The 10,678-nt window shown below is 43.2% G+C and overlaps 1 protein-coding gene across 1 annotated transcript in view; it reads right to left on the bottom strand.

The window, feature by feature from the left end:
• The window catches only part of CUNH10orf67 (chromosome unknown C10orf67 homolog), a 156,539-nt gene that overhangs the window by 43,794 nt on the left and 102,067 nt on the right, over window positions 1–10,678 (bottom strand). Inside the window, exon 6 of the mRNA XM_023758550.1 lies at window positions 1,109–1,243. Within this exon, the coding sequence (XP_023614318.1) occupies window positions 1,109–1,243 (135 nt within the window). The remainder of the gene's footprint in view (window positions 1–1,108; window positions 1,244–10,678) is intronic.

Below are 10,678 nucleotides of genomic sequence, written 5' to 3'. Positions count from 1 at the left end.
GTAACAGAGCGACAGCTGTCAGAGAGGAAGGGGTTGGGGGACTGATGAAAGAAGGAGAAGGGATTAAGCAAAATATAACACATAGACACAGACAATAGTGTGGGGATAGCCAAAGGGAAAGGGGCTGGGGCAGGTGGAGGTGGGCAAAGGGGTATGGGAATTGGGACAGAAAGAGAGTTTGCTTGGGGCGATGGGCACACAATGCAGTGTGCGGATGATGTTTTGTTGAGTTGTACACGTGAAGCCTTGTATGATTTTGTGAACCAAACTCATCCCAACAAATTCAATTGGAAAAGAAAAAAGAGGTACCACTAATGAGGCACCTAGCATGTGCTAGTTGATATTCAATAGGTTGTTATTCCCCCAGCCTCTCTGCAAGCCTCTCCTACTCACCCGATCAGGTTCTTGCTCTTAGACAGAATAAAACCCCTCTATGGCTTGGGCTGTGGTTGAGCCAGGATAGCCCAGTGGCTCAGAGCTGACTTGAGATGAAAATGAGTTCATCTTCAGGGTCCACACTTTCCACAGCCCTTAAAATTCTTCTCCTTGACAGAAGTCTAGGCTCTCTTTTTTGCTCTCTCTCTTTCCAGTTTGTTCCCATCAGTCTTTTGAGCAGTAAAACAGCTCCTGGCTCCCACTTCAACAGGAAGAACTGGGGGAAAACCCTCTGAGAAGTTTCCTTCTTGACATTTCTCCTTAAGGTCATCCTGTTCCAAGCTGGCTTCATGGAAGCCTCTGACTTGGGGAGATAGTTTTGTGACTTTCAAACTATCTGGTCTGTAAAAAAGGGTGGGAATCTTCAGAACTAAAACAAAAGTCTATTTACAGGCTCCTCTAGAGTGGGAACATTTTTTTGCAGTGGAAGATAGGTTATTTTAAAAAATATATTATTTTTAAAAATCGAAAACATATTTACTGCTCTTATTTATAACTATTACGGCTTTTCTAGAATGTGCCATTGAGCAGAAAAGGGTTGGACTGGCGTATGTTGTAGAGAGATGCCCAAGATACATTACTTGTATTTCCTTGATTCTTAATCTGAGCTTTTAGATAGTTATAACTTTATTTAAAGATGTTTAAATTATTTATTCTTTGCTTTGAAACTTACTTCATAATGTTCTACTTCTTCTTTTAATTTCTTAATCACTTCTTCCTGGTCCTTCAGCTTTAGGAACAAAATACTTAGTTTGTCGGTAGTTATGTCATGCATAGAAGTTCTCCCTTCTTCTCCCTCAAAGAATTGCTGCAGGGGGGAAGGGGAAGAAGCAGCATTAAAAATCAGACATCTAGCGCCACCAGAAACCATTTCATGTTTTATTTAAGTTACTGCCTTGTAAGTTATTTTATTTTTTTGTAATGTGTACACAATTTTTAGTAAAAATATTTATGTTGACTGATATGCTGAAGTATCGTGGACTATAGCAGAGTATTATTCTGGTCAGGGCATAAACCCAGATTAAGGGTTCAGTCAGTTGTGTATGGAAGGCAACCAATCGATTTTTCTCTCTCAAACCCAGATAAGGGTTCAGTCAGTGTGTATGGAAGGCAACCAATCGATTTTTCCTCTCTCACATAGATATTCTCTCTCTCTCTCTCTCCCTCTCCCTCTCCCTCTCCCTCTCCCTCTCCCTCTCCCTCTCCCTCTCCCTCTCCCGCTCCCTCTTCCTCTCCCTAAAAACAATAAGCACATTGGGTGAGGATTTAAAAAAAATAAATTGCTCTGTTATATAATGAATACCAGTAGACTGAGAAGAGGAATATTTTGAGGTGGAATTAAGAGTCCAGCCAGGAACATAACACTGACATAGTCTACACAGCCACTAATAAAAATAATCAGTATATAAATGTGCAGTAGACATAAAAAAGTGAAAACAATAATCTATATAGTAATAACTGCTTTTTTAATTAGGTGATTTTTTAAAAATCTTCTCCTGAGAATATTTTTTTCCATTGCTTTTCAGAGAGAGTGGAAGGGAGGGGAGGAGGGAGAGACAGAAACATCGATGTGTGAGAGACACATCAACTGGCTGCCTCCCACACTCGCCCCAACTGGGGGTGAGGAGCTAATCTGCAACCCAGGAATCGAACCTGCAATCCTTCTGTGTGTGGGCTGATGCTCTAACTACTGACTAATTCTGTCCAGGGCTAAATTGGGTAACTTTTAAAGAACAGAATTGATTATGTAACCTATTCTTCCCATTTATTCATAGCTAAGCCTACAAATAAAACACTTTGCAGAGGCCAAGACACATTACCCCACTAGTGCCCTGGGTGCTACAAAAGCATCTCAAATGCAACAAGTCCAAACACAGTTTACCATCTTCACTGTCATCCATTCTGTCTTCCCCCATTAACAGAAGCACAAGCCTGAAACCTATTTCTGTCATTTTAAGCCCCTCTACTCCCTCACCATTTCACTAAATCTATTCAGTCCACTCCTAAATGTCTCCTAAACCCACCCTCTCCTTCCCTATCCCACTGCCTTGCTAGCCTGGGCTATTGTAATAGCCTGTTAACTTGCCTCCCTCCCTCCCCTTTTGTGCTCTCCAACCAATCTCCACACTGTGACCAAAATGATCTATCTAAAATGCAACTCTCTCCATCTCTAACAGGCTAAAATCCAACTCCCTTTGCACGGTGCACAAAATAGCACTGTTCACGATCTGCTGCCAGCTTACCTGGCCACTAACTCATGTTAGTCTTCTCTTCCCGCTCCCCCATCCAAACTGGGCATTTTACCAGTCCTGATACTCAGCATGCAAGTTCTCAGACACACCATGCTGCCAAGTCTCTATGCCCTTGCACTTGGAGGTCCTACCCCACCCAACAATTTCTACTTGTCAATCAAACAGAATAGCATTAGAGTAGGCTAGCCTGAGTCTGCAGACCAGCTCTGCAGTCACTTAGTAGCTTTGTGACCCTGAACAAGTTTCTCAGACCTTCTTTATCTCAGTGTTATCACCTTACCTAATAATAGACAAACATGCAAATTGACCGTACCTTTGCTACACTAACTAGCCAATCAGGAGAGTATGCAAATTAACCCAACAAAGATGGTGGTTAATTTGCATACGTAGGCTCCAAGAGGCGGAGCGAAGCCGGACGGCCCCGGGGCCGAGAGCAGTGAAGCCTGACGGCTCCGGGGCTGGCTCCTGCAGGAGCCTGGGCCCAGAAGCGAAGGCCTGAATCCTGGGTGCCAGAGCAAACCGGTGCCAGCAGCCAAGGGAAGGGAAGGCCTATTGCATGAATCTCTTCGTGCAACAGGCCTCTAGTCTGTAATATTAATAGTACCTGAATCATTAAGAATTTAAAAAGGTCATGAAGAGTGTCTATAACACACTCAGCTCCCAGTAAGTATTATATCTTAGCATTTATGAATGTTGTTACTGTTTATCATTCCAACCCAGATGTTGCCTGCTCTGAGAAACCTTAACACCTCTCTCCTGCCCACTTGCCTTCCACCAATGTGTTCCGACAGGCTGGCCGAGTCATCTTCAAAATACTGCAGAAACCACCCCGGGGAGCTCATTTAAAATCCCACCAGGAGCTACTGCACAGCTCAGCCAGCCTGCCTTTTGGATGTGCCCGTTCTCTGTGGACTTCAGGACAGAGAGGGTCACAGTTCTTCAGAACAGAAAGTTTTACTTCTGACATTTCCTAAAGTAACTGTAAGGCCCAAACACATTGGGTTCATTTCTCTTCCTCTCCAAGAATGTTTCTGATGTCTTACTGGTGTTTATGGAACCATCTGGACTCAAGACAAGATGAGTGGAAAACAGTTCTATTTTCCTTCCCACCTCTTCAAATCAGGTCTCCAGTCTCCTATCTCCTAACTCTTCAAAAAATTCTCAGGAATGTGCTCTGGCTTTTTTTGTTTTTTTTTTAACTTTCAGATAACAACAAAAAATTTATAAAGGAAATAAAGATAGGAAGAAAGCAAAAGCCAAAACAAAAACAAAAAACCCAAATCCCAATCCAGCCTACTCCTACCCATCAAAGCTCCTATCTTTCCCCAGCTCTGGCCTCTCTTACTCTTGACAGCCTGTGGGAGATAAGGGGTTGAGCCTGGCTTTTCTAGTATCCAGAGATTTGGTTAAATCTAGATGCGACTGTGAAGGTATTTTTTTTAATATGACATAAACATTTAATTCAGTAGACTGAGTAAAGAAGATTACCTTCCATAATGTGGGTGGGCCTCATCCAATCAGTTTAAAGCCTTCAGAGAAAGACTGCGATCCCCAGGGAAAGAGGGGATGCTGTCAGCAGACTTGAGCTGTAACATCAACTCTTTTGTTAGTCTTTGGCCTGCTGGCATACCTTACAGATTTCAGATTTGTCAGCCCCTAGAATCACATGAGCCAATTCCTTACAATTTTCCTCTCTCTCTCTCCCATATCCTATTGGTTCTGTTTCTCTGGAGAATCCTAACTAACAATATCTACATTTAAAGACCCTAAATTCACACCTACACCTTCAATTCCAAGCCAAGACCACAGTGTTTATTTACTAGAGGCCTGGTGCACGAATTTCTTGCACTTGGGGTGGGGGGTTTCCCTCAGCCCAGCCTGTGCCCTCTCGCTGCCCAGGAGCCCTAACCGGCAGTCAGACATCCTTAGCACTGCTGCAGAGTCAGGAGAGGCTCCTACCACCACCTCTGTGCTTACCAGTCATGAGCCCGGCTCAGAGCTTCTGGCTGAACAGGCTTGTGGGCCCCCGGGATGGGTCGGTCGTCTGAGCAGCGCTTCTGCTGTGGGAGCACACTGACCACCAAGGGTCAGCTCCTGCATTGAGCGTCTGCTCCCTGGTGGTCAGTACATGTCATAGCAGCCAGTAGTTCTGCTGTTTGTTTGATTTCCACCATTCGGTCGATTTGCATATTAAGCTTTTATTATATAGGAACTATCTGAAAGTCAATGTGCCCCCCTGAGGGATCCTGGATTGTGAGAGGGAGCAGACCAGGCTGAGGGACCCCACTGGTGCATGATCAGGGCTGGGGAAGGACACAGGAGGTTGGCCATCTGGGGAGGGGCCACGGGAGGGCTCCAGGGTGTATCTGGCCCATCTCGCTCAGTTCTGATTGGCCAGACCCCAGCAGCAAGCCAACCTACCAGTTGGAGGGTCTGCCCCTTGGTGGTCAGTGAACATCATAATGAGTTGAGCGACCTTAGCATATCATTAGCATATTATGCTTTGATTGGTTGAATGGATGACTGGACACAGCATATTAGGCTTTTATTATATAGGATTTTTAAAAATATTTTTATTGATTTCAGAGAGGAAGGGGGAGAGAGAGATAGAAACATCAATAATGAGAGAGAATAATTGATCGGCTGCCACCTGCACGCTCCACACTGGGGATCGAACTCACACATGGGCATATGCCCTAACCAGGAATTGAACGTGACCTTTTGATTCATAGGTCAACTCTCAACCACTGAGCCACATGGCTGGCCACAGTGTTTAGTATGGCCTATCTCCTTTCCATAGTAAACTGGCTCCTGTTATGCTCAATGCACTGATGGATGTATTTGTTGGAGTTCCCTTCATGTAACTGATCTCTTGACCACAATCTGCTACTGACAGTGTGGCTAGAATGCAGGAGAAGAGAAAGGAGGCATGAGCATATCTTTGGTCTTTTCATTCACAAAAGCAAGAATATTTATTTTGGACTTTAATTTCTTTGGTCTTTCAAGAAGAATTAACATTTATCTTTTAATTTTTCCATTGGCATTTGAAAATGAGAAGGGGTTAATAGTCCCATCTGGGGCATAACTGTCAGCTTTTTCTTATTATAATAATTTTGTGCTGTCTTTTGATATTATGGGCAAAACCTCTTTTAAAAAAATCTATATTGTTGAAAGTATTACAGATATCCCCTTTTCCTCCCCATTGCCTCCCTCCACCCAGTTCCAGCCCCACCACAGGCCTTCACCACCCTATTATCTGTGTCCATATGTAATGCATATCTATACATATACATATATATATATATAAAAGCCTAATATGCTAAGTGTCTGACCGTTCAACCGTTTGACTGTTCGGTGAGTAGCTGTAATGTGCACTGACCATCAGGGGGCAGATGGATTCATGCACTGGTGGGCCCCCTTAGCCTGGCCTATGGGGATCGGGCTGAAACCAGCAGTCCGACATCCCCCAAAGGGTCCTGGGGCACAGGCCAGGCCAAGGGCTTCTAAGATCTTTGCATATAAGATCTTTGGTTAATCTCTCCCCATGCCTCTCCTCCTCTCCCCTCTGAGATTTGTCAGTCTGTTCCATGTTTCCATGACTGGTTTTATTTTACTTATCAGTTTTGTTCATTAGATTACTTGTTCATTTATTTTGATTTTTAGATTAAATTGTTGATATGTATTTATTGCCATTTTATTGTTCATTTTTAAAAATCTTTTCTTCTTTTTCTTTTTCTTCCTTTTCTTAAAGAATACCCTTTGACATTTCATGTAATACTGGTTTGGTGGTGATGAACTCCTTTAACTTTTTCTTGTCTGTGAAGCTCTTTATCTGACCTTCAATTTTTAATGATAGCTTTGCTGGGTAGGGTAATCTTGGTTGTAGGTCCTTGCTATTCATCACTTTGAATATTTCTTGCCACTCGCTTCTGGCCTTCAAAGTTTCTGTTGAGAAATGAGCTGACATCGGTATGGGTACTCCATTATAGGTTACTAGCTGCTTTTCTCTTGCTGCTTTTAAGATTCTATCTTTGTCTTTAATCATTGGCATTATAATTATAATGTGTCTTGGTGTAGGTCTCTTTAGGTTCCTCTTGTTTGGGACTCTCTTTGCTTCCTGGACTTGTAATCTATTGCTTTCATCAGGTAGGGGAAGTTTTCTAATATTATTTCTTCAAAGAGGTTTTAAATATCTTGCTTTCTCTCTTCTTCTTCTGGCACCCCCCTAATGCTAATGTTGGTACCCTTGAAGTTGTCCCAAAGGCTCCTTACGCTATTTTCACATTTTTGGAATATTTTTTCTTTTTGCTGTTAAGATTGGGTGTTTTTTGCTTCCTCATATTCCAAATTGTTGATTTGATTCTTGGAATCCTCTAATGTACTGTTGAATCCCTGTAAATTATTCTATATTTCAGTTAGTGTATGCTTCATTTCTGACTGGTCCTTTTTTATGTCTTTGAAATTCTAAGATCCTTAAAAGTCTCACAAAGTCCCTTAAAGCTCTCATTAAATTCCTTCAGCATCCTTATAACCATTGTTTTGAACTCCGTATCCAGTAGTTTGCTTGCTTCCACTTCATTTATTTCTCTTTCTGGAGATTTCTTCCATTCTTTCATTTGTGACATATTTCTTTGGCTCCACATTTTTGCTGCTTCCCTGTGTTTGTTTCCATATATTATGTAGAGCTGTTATGTCTCCTGGAATTAGTAGAGTGGCCTTGTGTATGTAGTAGGGCCCAGTGGCTCAGCCGTCCCAGTCACCTGAGCTGGGCACTCTAGGTGCCCCCTTGTGTAGGCTGTGTGCACCAGCTTGTTGTAGTTGAGCCTTGATTGCTGTTGGTGCCACTGGGAGGAGTTGACCTACAGGCCAATTGGCTGTGAGGACCAGCTATAACTACAGTGGAAGAGCAGCTGTGCAGGAGACACCGCTATGGAGCAGGACTTGCTTCAGTGGGGCTTTCGTGCTCACTGAGTCTTCCCCTTGAGTGTGTTGCTTGTGTATGTGCAGAGTTGTAATCTGGTATGTTCTGAAGTTGTCTTCCTGGTGCACTGGCTTTGGGGCCTCTTGAGAGATGCAAAGTCAGCCACTGCCTGGGGCCACCTGGCAGGAGCTGCCAAGCTATCTGCAGATGGCTGCTGTTTGTATTGGGCTTAGAAGTGGCCAGCAAGGCCAAGCTGTGAAGCAAGGCAGGATGGAGCTAGCGCTGGGTCTTAGGCCTCTTATTAATAGGTATATGGCATGCTGATAACAGCTGATGTTTGTTTAAGACATTTTAGGAAAGTCTGAAGCCTGAGCCAGGACAGGCCATTCATACGGAAAAGCTGCTGCAAGCAGCTTGGGTAGGACTGCAAGTTGGATGGGGTAAGGTCTCAGGGAATCACCAGGGGGGAGCGAACAGTGTGAGGCACACTGGTGGAAACTCAGATATGGCTGCCAGTCAGCTCTGGGACAGGGGAGGTTTCAGCACAGGAACAAGACACCTGCGAGCACCTCCATTTGGGAGAGAGCCACCCCCAGAGCTCCTGCCCCAGTGCCAGACAATCCAGTTTTTCCCCATATGTCCCTGGTTCCTCCAATGCCACTGCCCAGCACTGGAGTTCAGGGGGAGCTGGACTGTGTAAGTTCATGTGCTGGCCCTTTAAGAGGGACTGCCTCGCTCTCCAGCAGCCTCTGTGTCACTCAGACATTATCCCCGATGGTTTGTACAGCCCAAGGTTACAGGATCTTCTCTTCCCAGCTCTGGAACCCTGGGCTGTGTGTCTGGTGTGGGACTGAGATTCCTGGCCTACAATATAGCTGAGATATCCCTCCTGAATGAAAAAAAAGCCACACATATGTGGGACCATCCCATTCTACTAGGCAAAACCTCTTGGTAGACAATATCGGACAACATAGCTGAACATAATCTGGGGTGAGAAATCGACTAGGAAGTAAACTCTGTGTTGGATACAAAGTGACTTAGTCGTTAAATGTAAATAATTTACTCTTTTAACCCCAGGCTGAGCCTTCGGGGCACCAAGGGTCGCAGGATTCCCAAAGGAGTAGTGGTTGGTTTGGGAAAGCCCTCTCCCCCAGGGCTCAGACACACACTTAGTTGATCATAGACTAAATGGTTAAATTCAGTGAATTAAGAGAAAAAGAAAAATCTAGGAATACTGTTTTCCTTCCACATGGAGTGATATCCTCCACTCAATTATCTGATTATGATCTTGAAAGAAGAAAGTTGGTCACATCCTGGCCATCCCCTCTTTTCCCTTCTTTTTGGGATGAGCACTGCAGGAGCACATGCCCTGTCCTGGCAGGAAGAGACCTGCCCGCCACTGCTGCCTGTGATGGGAGTCAAGTCGGCCCGATTCTGGGGTTTGGCACTGAGTAGCCTATTTTATCAGTGAAACAGATGATCTTTATTTATTTTATTTTATTTTTCAACTGGCCCAGAACCTGGGTGGGAAAGCGGGGAGTTATTTATTAAGTGTCATCACTGCTCCGAATATTTATCTTTCAAGTTTGCAAATCTGAGCATGTTGTGAAAACTGCTTAGAAGTCTTCAATGTCTTCAAGATAAAATATTAATTCCTTAGCTTCACTTTCCTGTGTCACTTCTCACAGCCCTCTCATCTTCCAGACATACCCAACCACTTACAGTTGACTGACTTGACCTTGCACGCTATGCCTCTAGACCAGTGGTTCTCAACCTTCTGGCCCTTTAAATACAGTTTCTCATGTTGTGACCCAACCATAAAATTATTTTTGTTGCTACTTCATCACTGTAATGTTGCTACTGTTATGAATCGTAATGTAAATATCTGATATGCAGGATGGTCTTAGGCAACCCCTGTGAAAGGATCGTTCGACCGCCAAAGGGGTCATGACCCACAGGTTGAGAACTGCTGCTCTATACTGTCAAATAGGACACTTCCTTGTCTTCCTCCCATCTTCCTTCAGCTCGCCAAATATTCATCATTTGCCTTCCTCTCTCTCTAAAAGTCAATAAATATATATATTTAAGATTCCAAGGGAGGGATATTTTAAGTGAAAGTAAAAAAATAAAGTTTATCTGGAAGAATAAAAAAGCAAAGATATGCCCAGCTGGTGTGGCTCAGTGGCTGAGTTTCGACCTATGAACCAGGAGGTCACAATTTGATTCCTGGTCAGAGAACATGCCCAGGTTGTGGGCTCAATTTGCAGTAGGAGGCATGCAGGAGGCTGCCAATCAATGATCCTCCTTTTCCCTTCCTCTCTGAAATCAATAAAAAAATATATTTTTTTTAAAAAGCAAAGATATTTTTGAGAGACATAATGAAAAAAGACCTAAACTTATTTGATATTAAAATGTTATAATTCTAAAACAAAACATATTATAATTCTAAAAATATTAAATACAAAAATGCAATGGAGGGTCACAACACTGCATAGATCATGTTAACAGAGAGCAACAGAATAGCACACGTAGCCTTGAGATAAACCTTATTGTTGATATATGATGAGAAGGCCGTTAGACTGCGGTGGTTCTAATACCTTAGCAGCCTAACCAAGCCAAAGCCAGTAAAGGCCTTAAAGTTAAGAAATGAAAAACTAAGGGCAACCAATCACAAACAGGCACCTAGGCTTTCCCAAATAAGGTAATCACTCAAGCTCCTGCCAGTCAAAGTTCCCTTGCTTTGCTCCCACCTTTTCTCTAGTAAGTCCTTCCCATAGCTCCTATTTGTGGAGCACTCCTGGCCACTTCCCCTGGGCATTGCCAGATTCAAATAGCTTTGTGCTCAGTAAACTCTTAAAAATTTTAATATGCCCAACTCGACTTACCTTTAAACATGAGAAAAACATCATAACTCAATAAAAAAGGAAAAGATATTCACTGAATGATGTTGGAAAATTGGTTATTAATTTGAAAGCTAGCAACATTCTCCCTGACTTTTACTCTTCCCGTCTTTCCAAGAGATTTTTATAAGCTCTTAAATCCCTTTATTAAATCCTTGTTTGAAATACCT

The sequence above is a fragment of the Myotis lucifugus genome, unplaced genomic scaffold (genome assembly GCF_000147115.1).
Source record: "Myotis lucifugus unplaced genomic scaffold, Myoluc2.0 scaffold_132, whole genome shotgun sequence".
Lineage (NCBI taxonomy): Eukaryota > Metazoa > Chordata > Mammalia > Chiroptera > Vespertilionidae > Myotis > Myotis lucifugus.
Note: the sequence above shows the minus strand (reverse complement) of the source record. Positions and strands in the feature narration are given on the sequence as shown.